The following is a 22008-nucleotide window of genomic DNA, read 5'->3' as shown; positions in this document are numbered from 1 at the left end:
GGTGCTGCGGTCGCCTTGGCACTTCGCTGAAGTCAGAGCATTGCCTTCTCTTTCTTACACTGATGCCCAGTTGTTTGTGCCAAGTTCAGTTGGAGAAAATAGTGTGACAAAGCCATTTTTATAAATAATTAAAACAACACCTTTCAATGCAGAAAAGGCTTATTACACAGGGAGGTGGGAAATGTGTAACCCAATGGGTAAGCAGCAGGGCTTACTCTGTGTCTTGTTTTGTGAATATGGATATTTGTGATTAACAGCTTCTCCAGTTATTCAGTGGAAAGTCATTGACCAGTCCTCAGCTCTTTGAAAGAGAGACATGTTCTATGTTAAAAATAACAGCAATTATGGTCACTATTAATTGAATGCCAGATACTGGATTAGGCCCTTTGTATAATTTGCCTCTAGTCTATACAACAAATCATAAAGACAGGTATTACAAGTCCTACTTCACAGATGAGGAAAGTGATACTGATTTCATTCTCCATGATCACTGGTCCTAACAATGGTCTGGATATCTTTTCAATATTGATCGGCTCTTGATCAGCCTGTTGATTTTATTTAGTCAAGGTCAGGGATTGAAGAACTTATACTGTGTCTCCCCTGGCACTCATCCCTTTGACAAACATAATTTTCCATGTGTCAATTGACAGGAACCAGAGGAGAAATGTGAGGAAGTCTTTGATGATTTGGAAGAAAGAACCAACCATAGTTTGGGGCTGGTCTAGGAGTTTCAGATCCTCTCAGCAGCAAAGTAGTGTCATCGAAGATCCTGGGTTTCAGGGGAAAGAGATGGAGACCCTGGTTCCTAGTGGGGGGACAGCATCCTTGACTACCCCAGAGAAGTCTGGTCAGTGAGGTCAAGGGATGGAAGCCAGCTACATCTTTAAACCTGGACCAATATCTTACTTAGACATTTTCTGGAGAGGAGCAGCAGAGTGTGGTGGTTAAGTTCATGAATGCAAGTCAGGCATGGATTCAAATTCTGGCTCCACACTTACTACCTGTGTAATCTTGGACATGTTAGATATATCCCTGTGCCTTAGTTTTCTCATCTGTAAAATATAAGTGCTGTCACAAGGCTTAAATGAAATAATACGTATAAAATAGTTCAGAATAATGTCTGAAGCATAGTAAGTACTCAGCAAATGCCAGCTGTGTTTGCCAAAGTTATTAATAAGACTCCAAGAATTTGAAGTTTCATCTAGAATCAAATGTGAGATACATCTTTAAAATACTCTCCTTGGTTGAAGAATCACATTATCCTCGCTTTTGCTTTGGTCAAGCAAGTATGTTTGTGAAATTATCATATTGTATGATAGCAATTATTGATAGGACACGTATTGAATTTCAGGTAACTGTTGACTTACGGCTTTTCAGTGTGACTTTTATGATGCTATAAATCCAGCATTAGTCCATCAATTCCTCTTATTATATTCCAAAGATACCACGCATTCCAGTTATCTGTTGCTACATAATAAACCATCTGAAAAATGTTGTGGCTAAGACAGTGTTGCACAAGCGTTTTTTGTAAAAGGCCATAGAATAACTATTTTAGGCTTTAAGGGCTACATATGGCCTCTGTCACATATTATTCTTTGCTTTGTGTTGTTTCTTTTACACCCCTTTAAAAATGTACCAAACCCAGATGAGCTCACAGGCTGTAGAAAAACGGGTTGCAGGCCAGATTTCACCACCAGGCCTCAGTTTGCAGACCTCTCTCTTAAAACAACAACTCTTATTGATTATTATTATGAGTTATGGTTTTGGGAGCTGACCCACCTCAGCTAGGTGGTTTTCATTTAGAGCTTCTTCATGTGGTTACAGTCAGATGTGGCCAGATTTGGACTTTTCATGAAGACTTCCTTGCTTCATGTGGTTGAAGTAACACACGTAAGATCAACTGGTTGATGCTGATTGTAGGTGGGACCTCAGCTGGGCCTGTCAGCTGGAGTACCCTCCGTTGGCCCTGTAGCATGGCAGCTGGATTTTAAGGGTGAGCAGCTCATAAGAGAGCGAGGCAGACATTGTGTCTCCTTCAATAACCCACCTGTGGCAGTCACATCACACCACGTCTGACCTCTTGTCCTTCATGGGATCCAGGTGACTAAGCCCAGCTCATATTTGAGGGAAGGAAAATTAGACTCCATTTATCCACAGGAGGAGTCTCAAAGAATTTGTGGGCATATTTTAAAAGCATACACCATGGAAGCTCTCAGTCCAGGGAACTCTCTGAGAAGCTTCTAAGTATTGCTGCTGTGGTTGGCTTTTGATTTATTTTGATTTAGCAATGAAGGACATTAACCTCAGACATTTCCATGATGTCTTAAATCAACAAGCAAGCTTACTCTTGCCCAGAAAACAACCAAACGTAGTGTTGGGGTTGAGGGATTGTGGAGGTGGTGTGTTACTTTCCCACATACCCTCATCTTTAAAAATCCTAGATTTAAGAAGTCATTCTCTTGCCAGCATTTCTGCATTTCAAGGAGAATTAGTTGCAAGCATTTGGCATTTTCTTGACCTTGATACTTCGCTGACTTCACCAGCCCACTGCAGAGGGCAGCCAATATCCCGGTTTGCTGTCTTCAGGGAGTTGGATTGCAAATAAACCAGTATTAACAGACTTGACTGTAAAAACCGTTTTGCTGGTAAAAATTTTTCTGCACTGACGTTGACCGGTCCTCACAGGAAGGTTGAGGAAAACTTCACCAAGCTATGGGAAGCTTGGGAGATTAGTTCTTGATGGGTTTTGAAAGAATCAGTTGCAGTGTTACTCTAGCTTAAACAGTGTTCCCATCAGCTTGAACATGTTACACAATCATCCTGTGGTGCCAAAGAGGAAAAGTCAGTTCCTTCTTGTTAATCTGACTCCAACCATCTGTCTCAAATGTGTAACTGTAGATTCATTTTTGAAGGATATTTTATTAGTTCAGTTTTTGGGGGGGAATTTACTACGGACCAAACAATGTGTAGATGATAGACCTATTTCAAGATTCAGACATTTTGGAGGTGCCATGGGAGGCAGCTGGCCATCCGGTTGCTCTGTGCCTCCCAACTGCTTTCATTGCACCGTTCGTGGTAAGATGAAGGGCAGAGTGGGGAGAAAGCTGACCCCTCTGAAATTTATCTGGAAACTTTGAGGTAAAGAACTAGAGCTTGTACGTTCCTCATGCCTTTCCCTTTCTCTTACTTTCCCTTCATTTCCCCCAGCCTCAAGCATATTTGCTGTTGTCTGTTGACTTTCTCTTTGTATTAGTACAGCTATGCCTTCTCTTCTCCTGTTTTCAGGAATCTTATTTACCCAATTCTCACTCAATCAGCATCCGCAAGAGGTAATTACATTGTTTTGTTTTTTTTTAAATACTGTTCCTCTCAACATTAGGCAGGAATTCCAATTGGTCTTGGTCAAGTTACTTTAACCTAACTGCCTACTTCCCTCACTTGTTTGCATTTTTATTCAGAGGCATTTAAATCTCAGGCTTATGTTTTTTGCACTTATTCCCAACTGTTGTTTTGAAATAATGACTTCTAAACTTTTGAATTATTGGATGTGTCTATCTATTTGAACAGTATACAGACACTTCCAGGGAATCATTAGGCTAGAAAGACCTCCCTAAGTTCAGGTAAACAACTCCCTGACTCTTGACAATTTCCTCCATAAACAACAAGAACAGGTAACAATTTAGTCCAGGCTGGTCCAGCTGAAGGAAAGGAACTTCTGTCTCAACGGAAGTTTACAGGTGGTGGTGCTGGCTCACTGCACTTCTCCAGTTCTGGAACTCATCACAGCTAGACATTGTGAGGAACACATGGATGAGTGAGACATAGTTCCTACTGCACAGGAGGAGGTCACAATGACAGTAGAAGAGATTTTTGTGTCATCCACCTCATCTCTATATGTGAAGACTATTATATTATGCGACCTGTCTATTGGATGTTCAAAAAAATTTTTCCAACTGTGAATAACATTCAAATAAGTAGCATCCTGGCCTCCAAGGGTCCACACACTGTGGTAACTTTATATTCCCCACCATTGGCTCACTGGACTTCACCCTTCAGCTTTGGGTGATCTGGCCCCCACTAGCATAGAAAAATGGTACCCTGGGAAACCTCATGTGGAAAGGTGGATGATGTGACCATATAAATACTTGGAACGGTTATCAGAAAGAGGACAGTTTTAAGAGAGACAAGACAAAGCTGAAAGCATACAGCAGTGCTCTTAGCAGACACGCATCAGAGGGAAACATGAATAAGGACACAAGTCAAGGGGGGAGAATGGGTCCAATTGTGCTATGGTGCCATGCCCTCGTGAGATGGTGCAGTGCCCTTCGCCCGACCAACAGAGGAAAGGAGGGGCTTGTGCAATGTGAGAGTGGCTCCACTGAAGCTGGGGCCACTCCCTTGAGCCACCACTGCAGATGAGTATCTCAGAACTAGACTTTCTAGTTACACACCTTGTGAAGGAGACAATGAAGTTCACCTCCTGTTTGTTCAGCGTCTCGTTCAATAGCGTGCCCTCACGGGAGCTCCTTGCCTCACACCCACATGCTCAGCACTTCTGTTGTTCATAAGTTTATAAAGGAAACTACAGCAATCACCCTTCTTCAAATCATAATATTTCCAGAAAAGGGACCTTATATAGAATTTGGTCATTTATGTATTTGGAAATAATTCCAGGCTTATAGGACAATTCCAAGTATATTACAAAGAACGTCACTGTATTCCCTTTACTCAGATTTACTAGTTAGTATTGTGTCCTGTTTGCTTTCTCATTCCTTCTCTCACCCCCCTGCACTGTCACTCCCAGTGCACACACACACAACCGTGCACCGTGCACATACATGTATTTTTTCTAAATCATTCGAAAGTTGCAAGCATCATGTCCTTTTAGTCTTCAGTTCTTCAGTGCGTATTTCCTAAGAACAAGGAGACTCTTTTAAAGAATCACAGGAATAGTTGTCAATTTCAGGAAATGTAGTCAATCTACCATCTGTGTTTCAGTTTTGTCCATTGATCCAATAATGTCTTTATTGCTTTGTTCCCTCCTCTTGGGCCTGGCCCAGGATCACATTTTGCCTTCAGTTGTCATTCCCCGGGACAGTTTCTCACCCTTCCTGTGTCTCATGTCATCAACATTATTGAAGCATGTAGACCCCCGATTTATTTTCTAGGTGAAGAGTTAAGATACTTCTGGGCTCACACAGCTAGTTATGAAAGAACCAAGACAAGAAACAGGACACTTGAAACCGAGAACAGATACATTTCAAATTAAATGACTAAACCGGACAGCTAAAAGCAGGCATAATTTGCCTTCCCTAAGTATTTATTAAGTTTTCTTCAACTACACAGTCACTTTGAAATACAAGACATCCCTGAAATATAAGGTAGACAATTACCCACCATTAGAACCAGTATTTGTTATCCTGAAAAGGCTTGGTGCTCACCCCTGCAATTAGCAAGAGAAGACCTTTAGTGTGGATTAGGAAAATACAACTTGTGGTGGCTGCCTTATCTTGCCCAGCAAAACCAACTACTATTTATACCAGCAATGTGATTTTTTTCAAGCCATCAAGGCTGCACTGATTGCTACAGGGTGAAGAGGGGAAACAGAACCAAATCAGGGAAAAGCCGAGGTTCACAATCCCAGGGCACAGTATTCGTGCATCCATTTGGACAGATTGAAGGCCAGTGGACAGAACAGAGTGGCTCCAGGAATCCAGGAGCACAGCAGCCTCTGGGCATCCCCTGTGAAAAGAAAAATCCCATGTAGCCTGGAAGGTAAATGGGTGTTTGCACGCTCAGTCATGTGCCTGCACACGCATTTGGGGCAAAATTGAGAACAGAGGTGTTTATTTTTCCCTTCTTCCCATTCTTCTCTAAGTAAAGGAGGAGAAGAAATTGGAATTGAGAGGCTGGACCATCCTTTAGTGAGGACACTTGAGACCAAAAGAAAGAGGTCCTGAAAATGTAACTGCAGCCCCCAAACCTGCTGTCCCAGGGGCCACAACAGCCACCCTTTGGAGTTCCTTTCTACTCCTGTCCCCTCTGTCCTCCCGCGCAGAATGTTCTGGCAGCACAGGGTCCCCAGTCCTTGGGAGCTCCTCTCCCTCTCCTGAGTGGCTTCATCCTCCTCTCCCTAAGCAGAAGCTCCAGCCTGATCAGCTGCACTTTCCCCCGGGTATAAGCTGCCTGCGGTAGGAAGGGGTAGTTGGAAGAGCTGTCCTCATCACAGCCACAGCAACAGGAAGCATCACAGCTACCATTTTCGAGTGCTTCCTGTATGCTAAGCTCTTCCCATTTGTCAACTCCTCTAACCCTCATGACAGTCTAAAGAGGGGAGTGGTGGTGTTCTGATTTTACAGACGAAGCCATGCCCACAGTAGCTCTGTAACTTGCTGAAGACCGCAAGGAAGACATGATCCTAATCTAGCAGGTCCAGAGCCCACACCTTTTCTCTCTCCTCTCTGCAGCTCTCTCCAAAGGCATGTTAACAGTAGTCTCTTCCATTTCTAGGACTCCACAGTTTGCAAAGCTGGCAGTGTGTCCCCTTGGACCTTTCCTGGCACAGGGGTCGGGGATGACTTCCACCCTATCCCAGGACCAGGAAGTTCAGGGACATGTGTGCAGGTTACAAGGCAAGAAAACAGTGGCCTCAGCCCTGGAATCCTGCTCTGATGAGTATAGTCCTAGTGGATCACTCCCATTTCTAAATCCAGCAAAGCTTCCTGACGCCATGACAGGCCAGGCCAACACGAGATGGCTCCGTGCGCCTCTCCCCCTGCATCTCACACCACCCCTCTCTGCCAGTCCTCTCCCTTAAGCTGCATTGGTCTTGTTTTAGCCTTTGATTTTTCCATGATGCCTCCCACCCAAGGGCCCTGGTTCCTTCCACCTGGAGCCCTCTTTTCTGTGTCTTCCCTTTAAAAATAGAGAAATAGGGAAATCGTAGGTCAGTCAGAACCTTTTTTCTTTCTTTTGCATGGATCACAATGAATAATGAGATTATTCACATTCCCTGGTAGAATATGTAGAGTAGATGCTTTTGAGTAGTTTCTTTTACTAATTTTGACATTGACCAATCCCTAATAGGGGACCTAGTGAGGAGCAAGACCCTGGAACAGGTGAAGGGAGGGCACAGAGATGAAGACATACAAGCAGCCATTAGTACAAGGCAGGTTGAATCAGGCCAAATGCTTTAAAGGAGTAGGTAGTGGGGGAGCCTAGAGGAATCCTATACATTCAGAGATGATCAGAATAGCATGAAGACTTTTGTTATAGAGGCTCACATGCTTTGATGGGTGAAAAGAGTTTCAGTTGAAAACAGGAAGGACAGAGTGCCTGGGTGGTTCAGTCAGTTAAGCGTCTGACTTCGGCTCAGGTCATGATCTCACGGTTCAAGCCCCACATCAAGCTCTGTGCTGACAGCTCAGGGCCTGGAGCCCGCTTCAGATTTTGTGTGTGTGTGTCTCTCTCTCTGCCCCTCTCCCACTCTCTCTCCCTCAAAAATAAATGAAACATTTAAAAACATTAAAAACTAAAAAAGGAACAGGTGAGGACATTCTAGGCTGAGAGAGTACAGAAAAAGGCACACAATGCCTGAAGATTCAGCAAATCAGAATGACAAGGAGGCTTTCTGTACATTCTTTCCTGGAATCGCTGTGAACTCCGGCCCCTAAATGTGAGCCTTACCACTTCAGGGATTGGGGTCTGTTTTATTCACTGCTGCATTCCTGGCTCCTATAAAAAGTGCCAGGTAGCACTTTGGTAGGTGCTCAATAAATATTTATTGAATGAATTAGGTAGATAATCATTGCTTCCATTTTACAACTGAGGAAATGCATAGAGAAGTGGATCAAGGTTACATAGAACCAAGATTTTAAGTGCTAGAACCAATATGCTAAGAACATATGGGAAAATATAGTTTATAATGGTGGAGGTGAGAAAGACCTTTTAAAATGTAACATGGAAGCTACCTATAAAGGGGAAAATTGATACATTTGGCTACACAAATATTTTCAAAGTTGATTTGCACCCTCCCAAAACATAAACAAGGTTGAAAGAATCAGACTATGTGATGATGTTTAATATAATTTGAAAATAATGTGCTTGATATGTAAAGAGCACTTATGAGTCAATAGGAAAAGTAAACACCCCAACATAAAAATGGACAGATGCCATGAAGAAGCAGTTCATGAATGCATAAATCAAAATAACCAAATCAAATATAAATATATACACATATATTCACTTCACAAGAAATACAAATGTAACTATAAACAGTTACATGTTCTTTTATATAGAGGCTAACAGAGTACAATGTTGCTCAAGGTCTAAGGAAGCAGGGGCTCTCATACATTGGATGCAAGACTATAAACTGGTATGGCCTTGCTGGAAAGCAGTCCTATAATACATTACAAAATGTAAAATGAGTATACTTTCTGACTAAGGATTTTAGCCATTCTAAGAAAATAATCAAATGGTTCTATCAAAATGTCTTTACAAGTAATTCTTATAGTATTCTCTATAATGTAAGGAAACTTTGGAAACAAATAGCCATCAATAAGGGATTAGATAAATAAATTATGGTATCTATAAATAGATTTCGTGGCAGCTGTCATATAGTATGGCATATAGTAGGGTTTGGCAAACTCTGGCTTACAGGCCAAAGCCAGCCCACTGACTGTTTTTTTGTTAATAAAGTTTTATTGGCACACAGCCACACCCAGTAGTTGATGTACCTCTGTGTCTGCTTTCACAGTACAGTGGCCAGAGTTGAGTAGTTGCAACAGAAACCAGAGGCCTAAATTATTTATTATCCATCCCTTTACAAAAATGCTTGCTGATCCCTGATATATAGATATAGTCATTGACATGGAACTCTCCCTGTGTCATATTACTGGGTCATAAAAGCAAGATACAAAATCACGTGCATAGTGTGTTTCTGTTATATAAAATCATGTGATGATGAGGAAAGGGAAAAAAGGGAAAGAACCTTAAAGACTTAAAGAATGTATTTTTAGGAACAGTTACTTCAGTTACATTTACCAAAATGTACTGGGTTACCTGTGAGTTGTGAGATTTTAGATGATTTTTACTTAGCCTCCTTATATTTTTCTATAATTCCTAAGTGTCTAAAAATGATTGGCATACATAAAATGGATAAATGAGTATTATCTTTGTTATATAGAATTTAGAGTTCCTTTAATTACTTTTTTAAATTGTTTGTTTTTTTTTTAATTTTTGAGAAAGAGAGAGAGACAGAGGACAAGCAGGGGAGGGGCAGAGAGAGAGAGACACAGAATCGGAAGCAGGCTCTAAACTCTGAGCTGTCAGCCCGGAGCCCAATGCAAGGCTCAAACTCACAAACCACGAGATCATGACCTGAGCTGAAATCAAGAGTTGGATACCTAGCCGACTTAGCCAACCAGATACTCTGTGAATATATTTTTTAAAATTTTATTTATTTGTTTTGAGAGACGGAGAGAATGAGTGGGAGAGGGGCAGAGAGAGAGGGGGACAGAGGATCTGAAGCTGGCTCTGTGCTGTCAGCAGAGAGCTTGAACTCACAAACCATGAGATCATGACCTGAACTGAAGTCAGACGCTTAACCAACTGAGCCATCCAGGCGCCCCTAGATTATTTTTATAATTAGAATACTATACTTACAAGCCAGCCTATACAGGAACTCTAAGATCATGGTAGTGTATGAAGTTTGGGAAGGGAGCAGGGAGCCCTTCACACTAGTAGTATCTGAAGGCACTATGCATTCTGGGTCATCAAGGGCATTGACAGTGATGTCCAGGAGTCTGTATCAGCAAAGTATGCAGTTCATTTCAGAAAGTGGAAGTAATAGAATTGTTGCTTCTTTAAAAGCCTCTTTTATTGGAAAACTTACTTTCACAAAATTCCCCATTCACCTTTGCTGTCAAATAAATGAGATTGTGTCATAAGGCAATTATAACCCCATGTAAACCTGCATTATCCTATTTTTCTACAAATCCCTGGAAGCTAATAGGGTTCTGTATGCTCTCCTGTTTGTAAAGAGGAAACTCAGGTACAGAAACTTTGGAGTGGAGGCCGTGTGACAATAAAAATTCCATTTGCTTTAACATTTCTCCCAAGAGGCAGGCTGTATTTTCGTATGTGTGGCTCGCCAATGATATAAAAGGAAATATTATCGTACTGTTTTCTCTTGAGAATTTCCTGGACATAGTTAGAAGTGAATTAAATGCTGTATGCCTTGGGGGGGAAAGTATTTGTTTTCTCACTGAAATCACATGGGTTTTTGTAATGAAATCCTCTCCTCTGGTTTTTTTAAGGATTTTATATTGCACGCTGATCATTCCCCTGCACTTCCTTGAGCCTTTCTTTTCATACATCTTCCTCAACCTCCAGCTCATGGTCCTGCAAGCCCTTCACCTCTACTGGTGTTACTACATCCTGAAGATGCTCAAGAGGTGTATATTCATGAAGGTAAGGGCTGGCTGAGTCTGACTGTTCTTAACAAGTAGAGTTTATTGCCAGATTGAAGGTGAGGCCCAGGGGGTGGAACATTCAAGTTAACTTATAGTTAACCAAAATTCTTTATATGTCCTTGATTTGATCGGTATTGATTAAAATGCATCTAAAAGGAAACTATATTTTTCATTAAGTAGGTCTCTGAGGTGCTTTTAAAAATTGCTTTTATTAGAGGACAGTAATTTTTATAAAACTTTCATCCAAATATTGATTGTTGCTTCTTAATTTTTTTAATTTTTATTTATTTGAGAGAGCACAAGCATGAACAGGAGAGAGGGAAGAGGGAGAGAGAGGGAGAAAGAATTCCAAGTAGGGTCCACACTTGATGAAAATCTCGATGCAAGGCTCGATTCCACAACCCTGGGACTATGACCTGAGCAGAAATCAAGAAGACCATGGGGGAGAAGAAGGGAAAAATGGGGGTGCCTGGGTGGCTCAGTCTGCTAAGCATTAGATGTCGGCTCAGGTCATGATCTCACGGTTTGTGGGTTCGAGCCCCGCGTCAGGCTCTGTGCTGACAGCCAGATCAAAGCCTGGAACCTGTTTCGGATTCTGTGTCTCCCTCTAACTCTTCACTGCTCATGCTCTCTCTCTCTCTCTCTCTCTCAGAAGTAAATAAAACATTAAAAAAATAAAAAAAAGAAGAAGGGGAAAATAGTGGGGGAGAGGGAGGATGGCAAACCATGAGAGACTCTTGAATGCTGAGAACAAACTGAGGGCTGATGGGGGTGGCGGAGAGGGGAAGGGGGCTGATGGGAATGGAAGAGGGCACTTGTGGGGATGAGCACTGGGTGTTATATGGAAACCAACTTGACAATAAACTATTTAAAAAAAAAAAAACAAAAGAAATCAAGAGTAGGACTCTCAACTGACTGAGCCACCCAGGTGCCCCTTGATTGTTGCTTTTTTTTTTTAATGTATGCAAATTGTTTTATTGCCATGAAAGTTAAAAAAAAAAACTAAAAAAACTAAGAGTTTTCAAATTCTGGAGGGATCACATAGGGAGAAAAGATAAATATTTTTATTCTGTTTATAAAAGAATAATTTACTAAATTGCTGTTTTATTTATTTTTTAGTTTTTTTTCTTTTGTAGTTTATTGTCAAGTTGGTTTCCATATAACACCCAGTGCTCATCCCAACAAGTGCCCTCCTCCATGCCCATCACCCCCCTTCTCTCTCCCCCACCCGCATCAGCCCTCAGTTTGTTCTCAGTATTCAAGAGTCTATCATGGTTTGCCTTCCTCCCTCTCCCCAACTATTTTTCCCCCTTCCCCTCCCCCATGGTCCTCTGTTGTTTCTCTTGTTCCACTTATGAATGAAAACGTATGGTATCTCTCCTTCTCTGCCTGACTTATTTCGCTCAGCATAACACCCTCGAGTTCCATCCACATTGCTATAAATGGCCAGATTTCCTTCTTTCTCATTGCCGTGTAGTATTCCATTGTATATATAAACCACATCTTCTTGATCCATTCATTAGTTGATGGACATTTAGGCTCTTTCCATGATTTGGCTATTGTTGAAAGTGCTGCTATGATCATTGGGGTACATGTGCTTTTTAAAGAATGTCCTAATGAGTCTAAATTTGCTCTAGTTTAGGGTAGGCTTTATTGTGGAAGTTGAATAATATTTCAGAACTGTATGGTTACCTTCACTGAGCACCTAATTTGCACGTAATGCTCTCCCTCTGAGCTTTCTTCTACTGTCTGAAATATTGTCCCTCATATGGCTGTTTTGTCTCTGAAAACAGCTTCTCTATATCATCACAAATTAATAATACATTTTAGACAATAGAAGTTTGTGTTTGTTTTGAGTTCAGTTCTAGGATTTAATCCTAGAACAGGGGTGGGGAAATCTTTAAAAATGAGTAAAACATGATTACAGCAGCATTTACCTACAAGTGATTACTTATATTGTGGAAGACAGAAACTAGTTGATTCAAGGCAGGGACCAGGGAAAGTTTTATCGAACAGACATTTGACTTGAGCCTTTAAGACAAGTAAAACATAAAATAAAATAAAATCATAGTTCCTTCATTGTCTGGAAATCATACTTCTTTTTTCTTTAATGTTTGTTTATTTATTTTGAGGAAGGGAGAGTGCACGAGCAGGGGAGGGACAGAGAGAAAATTTCAAGCAGGCTCCGTGCTGTCTGTGCAGAGCTGGATATGGGGCTTGATCTCACAAACCATGAGATCATGACCTGAACCAAAATCAAGAGTCAGATTGAGAAACCCAAAAGTCCCTGGAAATCATACCTCTAAGGGAGTTTTAATTAAGGATCTTTCAAGGTGGAAAGTTACAGTGGGGCGATTTTCAAGTGTCACCATCTATGTGTAACATGACAGCATATCATCAGAGTGAATGACTTGTATATAAGAGTACCCTGGCAATTTATCTGATAAGCTCATGTTTTGATCAACTGTTCAATTCATTTATTTTCCTATTTTAGTAAATGTGCCTCAAAGGTTATTGAAGAGTTGACAAATGAAATGGACATTGCGATAATCGACCTCTGAGTTGTCTACCATCTCTTAGCTTCTAGATCTAGACAGATGTATAAGAAATTGGGCTGCATCTGGATTAATCTCAAACCAGATTCTGAAAGTAGTTTTTGTTTGCTTTACTAAATTACTGACTTGAACTTGGTTTCTTGAGAGTGGACTCTTTCCCTTAAGTAGGAATGCCAAGGGAAAAAAAAAAGCCTTCATCCAAAGAGTCTAGTTTATTAATATCCTAAATAGTTTTCTCCTGACCTCTGCAAAACTTATTTTACCTCTGAGTGACTGATAAAGGTAAAGGGGCTGAGATAAGGTTAAGAAGTTGAGCAGTTAGACAATCTGCACACCCAGGGGCTGGAAGGAAGGCAGGGCCACTGAACTGAGCCGGTCCCACCACTGAGTCAAGCCTTCCTGGAGTGCCTGTCCCTAGGCAGAAACGGTTCCCTTAATCGCTGGTGAGTGACAATAATTACAGTCCTGGAAGGGATCCAGATGGAACAAAACTTGGAGACCAGAAGATACTCTTGTTTGGTTTCAGCGTAATTTTTCATATTTCTGATCTCTAATGCGTTGTACCAGGCCTGATTAAAAAACCCGTGGGTTGGGGAGCCGCGGACAGGAATTCCCGATTTCTCATGCTGTACTTTGGAAAAGCTGTTTCCAATTGCAGTTTGACAGCAGTACTGGAGGCCCCGCAGCCCTAATCCCTGAAGTTCTTATGACTTCAGCTGGCTTGCGTGCGCTCTCTGTTTTCCATAGCAGTGGCAAAACTGGCCGTGAAATCAGCTTATTCCTCCAAAGCCATAAAGTGCCTTTTAAAGAATGCTATTTGAAGGCACAGTTGCATTGCAAAGGGGGAGGAGACAGATAAAGGCGGGAGTCGATATTCTTAGAGGAACAGCTAGCCAGTCAGTCTTCAACTCTATTTAATATGTAGTTAGCATCTAATGTACGCTCCAGTTGTCACTAAGGTGACTAATTCTTGGATAGTTAAAGAAAGGAATTGCAGAAGTTCTTAGGCCTATTAAAATGTCTTTTAAACCTTATAACGGAGATTGGAAAATTGCCTTTTTAAGCTCCTTATGCCTGGGAGGCCCTTAATGAGTAGTTTTCAATATGCAAATGAATACAGCATTCAAGGGAACAAACCACACGGGCGTGGAAAGTTATAAAATTGTTTATTAATCTTTTTATGGCCTCCATGGGTTTGCCTGGTAGGCTGGGGAGACAAAAGTGATTATACATCCTAAAAATAGCAATTTCGGACAGATCCAACCTACATTAGGAGGGCCTCGGCACGTATATGATGAATGAAAACCTTCTACCATTTGCTCCTGTTGTTGAATACCTTAAAATAACAGCGTCCATATAATTTCAGGACTCTAATGCATCAGACCATGGTTAGTGGACATCTTGCTCCTGGAGAACAAGACCCGGCACTGAAACCGAACTGGTTCCTCGAAAATAGGGGGATTTGTGAGGAACTCCTAGTGCACACATCACATCAGGAAGTGTGATGGGCTGATACACCCATCTGGTCATTCTCTTTGCAAACATGAGAAGTGCTTTCAGAGGAAACCGGAAGGAGGGTGGCATGCTTTCGTTTAATACTACTTCAGAGCATTCGATCATCCCTATGCTTTGACTTTCTTCTTTCTAAATGTCGCCCTGGGTGCTGGCCAACTCGGGCGTGCCTCCCTGGCATCTGAGGCTGGGCCACAGCCAACATGCAAGGGAAGACGACTGCCCGCAGCCATCTCGGCCAGGACAGAGCCACTAGCCCCTGGCAACCTGCCCCCACCATCTGCTCTGACAGGCAGCGTCTCTTCAGATCACAGATGACACTTGACGCACGCTGAACTCTTTTAGCTAAAGAAAGGAACCCTCTCAGAAACAGGGTAAACTGAGGCCCCAACCAAAGTCACACACTAAGTTGATGGCAAAGCTGAGACTAAAACGTGAGTCTCTTCACTTCACTTGTAGTACTTTGCCTNTACACAGGCCAGATTTCATTCTTTCTCATTGCCATGTAGTATTCCATGGTATAGATAAACCACATCATCTTGAACCATTCGTCTGGTGATGGGCACTTAGGCTCTTTCCATGTTTTAACTATTGTGGAGAGTGCTGCTATGAACATTGGGGTACACGTGCTCCTATGCATCAGCACCCCTGTATCCCTTGGGTAAATTCCTAGCAGTGCTATTGCTGGGTCATAGGGGAGTTCTATTGTTAGTTTCCTGAGGAACCTCCATACTGTTTTCCAGAGCACTTAGCCCTTTTCTAAGTATCGTTGCTTTGAAATAACCAGAAAATGGATTTAAAATACTTGTAGGGGGTAAAAAAATTACATTTTTTTTCAAAAACAACTTGAGTCATCAAGATAATAGAATAAAACCCAGCATGAATACTTTAACTTATGCTTGAACTTTCTGAAAACATAAGAACATGTTTTGTATTTATTTTTTCAGTTTCAGATCGCTTCCTAGTAAAGTAGGCTTTGTGTAGATTCAAATCTCTGCTTTTCTGTTTGCTGGCTTCGTGATCTTAGGGATATTACTTACATCGATTGCCTCAGTTTCTCTGCCTGCAAAATGGGTGTGGTGATATTAATACCTGCCTTGTGGGATAGAGCCCTTAGAACAGCATCTGGGACATAGCAAGGGCATGATAATGTCAGCTACCATGATCATTGCCATTACTACTATTAATCCAGCTTCATTGTGCCTGTGACTTCCAGATAGCCTGGCACTTGGCTGTCAGTCAACCCCTCCCTCCCTTCTGCTTAGATAATGCGGCAGCTGAGCCAGTATCAGTCCAAGGGCTCCCTTGGCAGTTTGCTAAGCCATCTTCTGCCAGGTGACTTTGATGATCCTTTTTGACACACTGAAATATCAGCATGTTGGGAAAGAAATACAGAATCTGTAACATCTAGGAAACCTCTAGGTCTCTTTTGCGGTAGTTAGTGGTGGATGTAAAAAGTGCCCTTTGCTGAATAAGAAGTAAAAATATCACAAAGGCTGGCAGTTAAAATAGCATATTATAAAAATGCTATCAGTGTACATTTCCATGTTTTCAAATATTTATCTAGGTTAACTACTTTAGCAATCTACTGGGGGTGCCTGGGTGGTTCTGTTGGTTAAGTGTCCGACTTTAGCTCAGGGCGTGATCTCACAGTTCTCGAGTCCAAGCCCCACATCAGGCTCTGCACTCACAGCATGAAGCCTGCTTGGGATTCTCTCTTTCCTTCTCTCTCTGCCCCTCCCCCGCACTCTCTCTCTCTCTCTCTCATAAAACAAACATTTTAAAAAAATGTAAAAACCTCACAACAATCTATTGAAAAAGCAACAGTAGAATTTATAAACTTATAGGGGCTCCTGGGTGGCTTAGTCGGTTAAGCGTCCGACTTTCGCTTAGGTCATAATCTCGCGGTTTGTGGGTTCGAGCCCCGCGTCGGGCTCTGTGCTGACTGCCACCTCAGAGCCTGGAGCCTATTTCGGAGTCTGTGTCTCCCTCTCTCTCGGACCCTCCCCTGCTCACGCTGTCTCTTCTCTCTCTCCTAGAAATAAATAAAAATATTTTTAAAAAATTTATAAACTTATAAAAAGTAACTGTGCAAGGTTGCTTGGCTTAAGGAATTTCAAATTTGAATCTTGTTTCACATACTACATTCAGCTGGGCAGGGAAATAGATCTGCAGATCTGGGAGAGACCGCTGCACGGCCACCAGGACACCATGACCTCCTCAGGCCCTTCCCACTGTGCTGTAGTGTACTGCTCCCTGCACATTAAACTATGCTCTGTGTTTCCTAGGGGAAGAGACAGGGGTGAGTGAAGAAGTTACATGACTTACCCAAGGTCAACACGGGAGTGGGGTTCATGCCCGCAAATCTTGAGGCTTCACAGCCCATGCTGCTCATATGCTGTGCTCTCTCTCCTGCCTCACAAGCTCTGTGCTTGTGAATGTACGTCCTCCCTACACGAGTGATACGCATTTAATGTGTGTGTTTATATGTGTTTCTTTGCATGTGCGTTCAGTGTAATGTATGTTCAGTCCTCAAAAATTTCGTCATCTTTTTGTTTACCGTCCAATGAGTTTTACTAAATGTATAGACCATGCAGCCAATACTCTTTTAAGATGTAGAATATTTCCTTGACCCTATAAAGTTTTTAGTGCCTACTTCTGGTCATTGCCTATTCCCACGTTGGTGGACACTGTTTTGAGAGAGAGAGGGAGGGAGAGAGGGAGAGGGGGACAGGGAGAGAGAGAGGGAGGAAGAATCCCAAGCAGGCTCTGTGCTTAGCTTGGAGCCGGACACAGAGCTCGATCCCAGGACTCTGGGATCATGACCCGAGCCAAAATCAAGAGCCGGCCGCTCAACTGACTGAGCCCCCCAGGTTCCCCAGAAGCCAGTGTTCTTATTTCTGTCCCCATATATTAGTTTTAACTTTCTTAAACCTTATATAATTGAAGTTACAGCATGCTCTTCTCTACGTTCTTTTACTACAAACTTCATAATCTTATCATGACTTTGCTCACTTACCTTATCATTGTCACCTTGCCAGTAATCCATGAATCCCTGCTCTTCCTAGAGGGTGCTCTTTAGAAAATGTCCCTCAAGCTATCCCCATGAGGGGATTCTGTGGTTTGAAACAACCATAAATCTGAGTTTTTAGAAACATGAAAGTATGGAGTTGTTTAAAGAAGCCAGAGTAGATAATTAGGATAATCACAGAAGGAAAACGTATCTTGAGAGGCCCATCAGCAAACCTGCCTCTTACCGACTCCTTTCCTCCAGCAGAATTCCCATGGCTGTGCCCTGGGCTAGGAGGCCTCGTAACAGATCCCAGGGCACAGCGCCTAGATAAATGCGCGGGAAAACACCCCCACCTCACACTCACAACTTGAGAATGGGAAAGAGGGGCTCACCTGCCAAATGGGGAAGTGGAGGCTCAGTGGGACAGAGGGGCTTTCTCAGGCTGTTGTGAATCAGGACTAGAACCCCCACAGTGAACTTTTCAGTGAATATCTGTTTTTCTACAGCAGGATAACATTGTCTAGAAATTTTTTTTAATATACATACTGGGCTGTTTGATAGCTTTTCCCAAGCTGTTTGGAAATTCTTCTATTACTTTATTCCAAATTGTCCCTTCTTTCTGTTGGGATATAGTCATGTGATCGCACACTCAGGTGCCGTGACCCCTTTTTCTGTTGCTGACGAAAACAGCATGTCTTTTCAGCTCTTACTTCCAGGCAAATATACCTCTGATGGAAAAAGATGATATTAGTACTTATAAATAAGTAAAACAAGATTTTATTTTGTTTTTTCTCTCAATCCATCCTCCGTTCCTTTGGAAACAGGCATGGGAAGTGGCTGGATGCCAGTGGCCGCATGAGAACTGTGATCTCGAGATTTCAGCTGCTAGGCGTCTGTTCAAAAATGGCAAATCTCACTTTCCCACAATTGCCCGTGAATTGTTAATTATACAAACGATTTTGCATACTTACTTTATTACATCTTAGCTCCCTTTGTGTTGCTCCTAAATTTCTTGTCTTATGCATTTCTTAACCGTGGTTTTGAAGATACTAGTTCTTTGGAGGTACCAGACTAGTCGGTCATTTGATGGGCAGGAAGTCAGCTGAAGCTATGGTAAAATGAAGGCACTTTTTCAAACAAGAGCTGTTTGGCGAAAGCATCTTTGAGGATGGCAGTGGGCAATCAAATCCTGCCTTTCTTTCCCTGTTGTAAACGTGGGCCTGGATGTTTCCTTGAGCCACTGGTCATATCTTGCTGATGTTGAAAAGGAGGTGAGGGATGGGGGAAGACCCAAGTATAAAGAGATAAAGAAACTCTGACAGCTCTTGTACTTGATTTAAAAAACCATTTTACAAAAATGGAATTGAATTTTATATATCCCTGAAAGGAACAGCAAAGGCCCCAGCCAACCCTAGAGAAAACCCTAGACCTGGGGGGCCCTCCAGGGATGTCCAGTTGTGGCAGAGGCTGGACCTCTGTCCCCTGACATTAACCTGTCACTGATGTGGACTGCCCTATGAGAAGGGAGCTTAACTCCAGGCAAGGCAGCTCTCTTCAACCCAGGATAATACCAGAAAAGGACATTCCTGGAGCCCCCAGGGCTGGGGGATTAGAGCCACGGTCCTGAGGGCCTCCCACCTCTGCCTGGCCCATCCCGAACCTAATTCCAATCCCCACGAAGAGGACTGCATGACCTCTGTAGGCAGACTAGGCATCTGAGAACATGGGCTCCAAGCACTTAGAAGTGAGGCCTTGGAAAAGTCGTTTATTTATTATTTTACCCTCTGTTTTCTCATTGGGGGTGATAACCGCACAACCTTCTTTACAGGATAAAATGTTGACGTGAATGAGATGGCTCTCTAAACTTCAAGGGGCCTCGAAATCTTGGATTATAACCATTGCACTAAACATTCCATGGTTTCCTAGTCAGTCAATTCCAGTTATTTCCTGTCCCCACCCCACCCCCCAACTCGCAAGACACTTGTTTCTCTTGCGTGAAAGTCCTTTCTGAGCTGTGGAAAATAGTCACCGAGCATTAGGCCACCCAGGAGGCACTGAAACAGTTTGCTGAGGTGTCTGGTGAGAAAGCTGCACTCCCAGGTTTCTGGAGATGGAAGGTGGGGAGGCTGCAGGAGCCTGAGCCCCTGGACACTGCGCCGTGCGTTTTGGCATCAGGCCGGACCTTTCCAAGAACTTTCAGAAAGGTGCCAGGCATCAGGCACTGGAGATGGCAGATCTGGTGGCTCTGAGTGTCCCATCCACTTGCACTCAGTCACCTGTGGAGAAGGCAGCCCTCTCGGCTCCCACTTTCTACAGGCAGTCCTGGCACTCACACTTGCCTTCCTCCCCAGGAGTGATATGTGTTCTGGAAGCATCTCTGCAATCGACAGGCCTGCATCAGTCTCGGGTTTCTCCACAGTAGCACTTGTGATCCCTGGATCTGGATGATTCTTTGTCGTGGGGGCCATCCTGAGCACTGTAGGGTGGTTAGCAGCATCCCTGGCCACTCCCTGCCGGATGCTGGTAGCAATCCCATCCCGAGCTGTGACAACCCACAGTGTCTCCAGATGTGGCCAGATGTTCCCCGGGGAGAAAAATCCTGTTTGAGAACCACCACCTATTGGTATATATGTCCATTTCCCTCTCTGTGGAGGTGACTTGTTTTCTTCCCCAGCATACAGTATCATTTATAGAAGTTTCAAGGCTTCATTTTATTGCATTATTTATTTACTCCTGTCCTTTGTGCTGTTGTTGTCATGCATTTTAATACTATATAATAAATATCATACATTTATATATATGAAAATACATATCTGCACATAAATATGAATCACACATTATTACAAATGCCATATTATATTGCCATTTTTTTGTTTTGAACATTTAATTATTTTCTAAAGTGATAAAAATTTTAACTTATTTTATATTTCCCTTTATTCTTACCATTTTACCATTCTTACCACTTACTATTCCTACCATTCTCTTCTTTCCTTAGTGTAAATTCATCAGATATCATTTTTTTCTGTTTTCTTTTTTTGGTGCTTGTGTTGGCTCCATGAAGATACTCATTTCTTTTAGTGAAGATATGCTAACAATTGATTCTCTCAGTTTTTAAAAAATTTTTGCCTGAAAAAGACTTTTCTTCACTTAAAAAAATATTTTTACTGGGGGGGCGCCTGGGTGGCCCAGTCGGTTAAGCGTCCGACTTTAGCTCAGGTCATGATCTCACCGTTTGTGGGTTCAAGCCCCACATCGGGCCCTGTGCTGACGGCTCAGAGCCTGTTTCAGATTCTGTGTCTCCCTCTCTCTCTGCCCCTTCCCTACTCATTCTCTGTCTCTCAAAACTGAATAAATGTTAAAAAAAAATTTTTTTAATAATTTTACTGGGTTTAAGATACAAGGTTTGTTTTTCTTTTTCTTTTTTTCTTTTCTTTCTTTTACTACTTTAAAGAAGCTATTATCTTCTGCCTTGCATGCTTTCTGATGAGATATCTGTTTTATCTTTGTTCTTCTAAACAAATATGCTCTTTGGGTGGGGGTGGGGGGCTGCTTTAAAATTGTTCTCATTAGCACTAGTTTGTAGTAATTTGATCGTGATGTATCTTGATAAGATTTTTTTTTTTAATGTTTATTCTGCTTGGAGTTTATTGAGCTTCTTGAACTTGTGGGTTTCCAGATCTCATCAAACTTGGATTTCAACAAATGTTTCAGAATATCTTCTGTTATCTCCTCTCTGTCCTATTCTTGTGGCACTTCTGTGACCACTTCATTGGTCCAGAAATAAATGATATTTTATTCATTTTCTGTCTTTTTATTTCCCTTCTATGCTTCATTTTGATTACTATTGCTATGTCTTCACAATCTTTGAGTTTTTCTTTTGTAGTGTCTGATCAACAGTTAATCCCATCTAGTGTGTTTTTTAATTTCAGATATCGTATTTTTCATCTCTATAAATTATTTTTTGTTCTTTTTTTGAATCTTCCCTTTTTCTTACTATGTTTGTGTTTTTCTCTACTTCCTTGAATATATGGAGCATATTTATAATAGCTATTTTAACATCTTTATTTGCAAATTCCATCATCTCTGATATTCTTGGTTCTGTTTCTATTCATTTAATTTTGTCCTGGTTATGTGCCAATTTTCCAAATTCTTTACAAGCCTGGTAATTTTTCATTAGATGCTAGGCAGTGCTCACTTCAGCAGCATAGATACTAATATTAGATGCGAGAGATTTTGAATTTTACATTGTTGGATGCTGGATTTTGTTGTATGCCTTTAAATAGTGTTTTTGTATGTAGTACAACTAGTGTATTTTGTTTTTGTATGCAGTCAAGGTGCTTGTAATAAGTTTCCTTCTTTCAAGGCTTGTTTTAAAGCTTTGTTAGTGTGAGACCAGAATAACCATTGGTTGATGGCTATTAATTAGTCCTTCTCAGTATTCTCCTTAATGTCCATA

At 41.9% G+C, this 22008-nt stretch overlaps 1 protein-coding gene across 1 annotated transcript in view; it reads left to right on the top strand.

Moving 5' to 3' along the window:
* CERS3 (ceramide synthase 3) overlaps positions 1-22008 on the top strand; it is a 107987-nt gene that overhangs the window by 62998 nt on the left and 22981 nt on the right. The window contains exon 11 of the mRNA XM_077762349.1: positions 10317-10470. Coding sequence (XP_077618475.1) covers positions 10317-10470 — 154 coding nt within the window. The remainder of the gene's footprint in view (positions 1-10316; positions 10471-22008) is intronic.

This window comes from Crocuta crocuta, unplaced genomic scaffold, assembly GCF_008692635.1.
Source record: "Crocuta crocuta isolate KB4526 unplaced genomic scaffold, BGI_CrCroc_1.0 scaffold93, whole genome shotgun sequence".
In the NCBI taxonomy this organism is placed as follows: Eukaryota; Metazoa; Chordata; class Mammalia; order Carnivora; family Hyaenidae; genus Crocuta; species Crocuta crocuta.
Note: the sequence above shows the minus strand (reverse complement) of the source record. Positions and strands in the feature narration are given on the sequence as shown.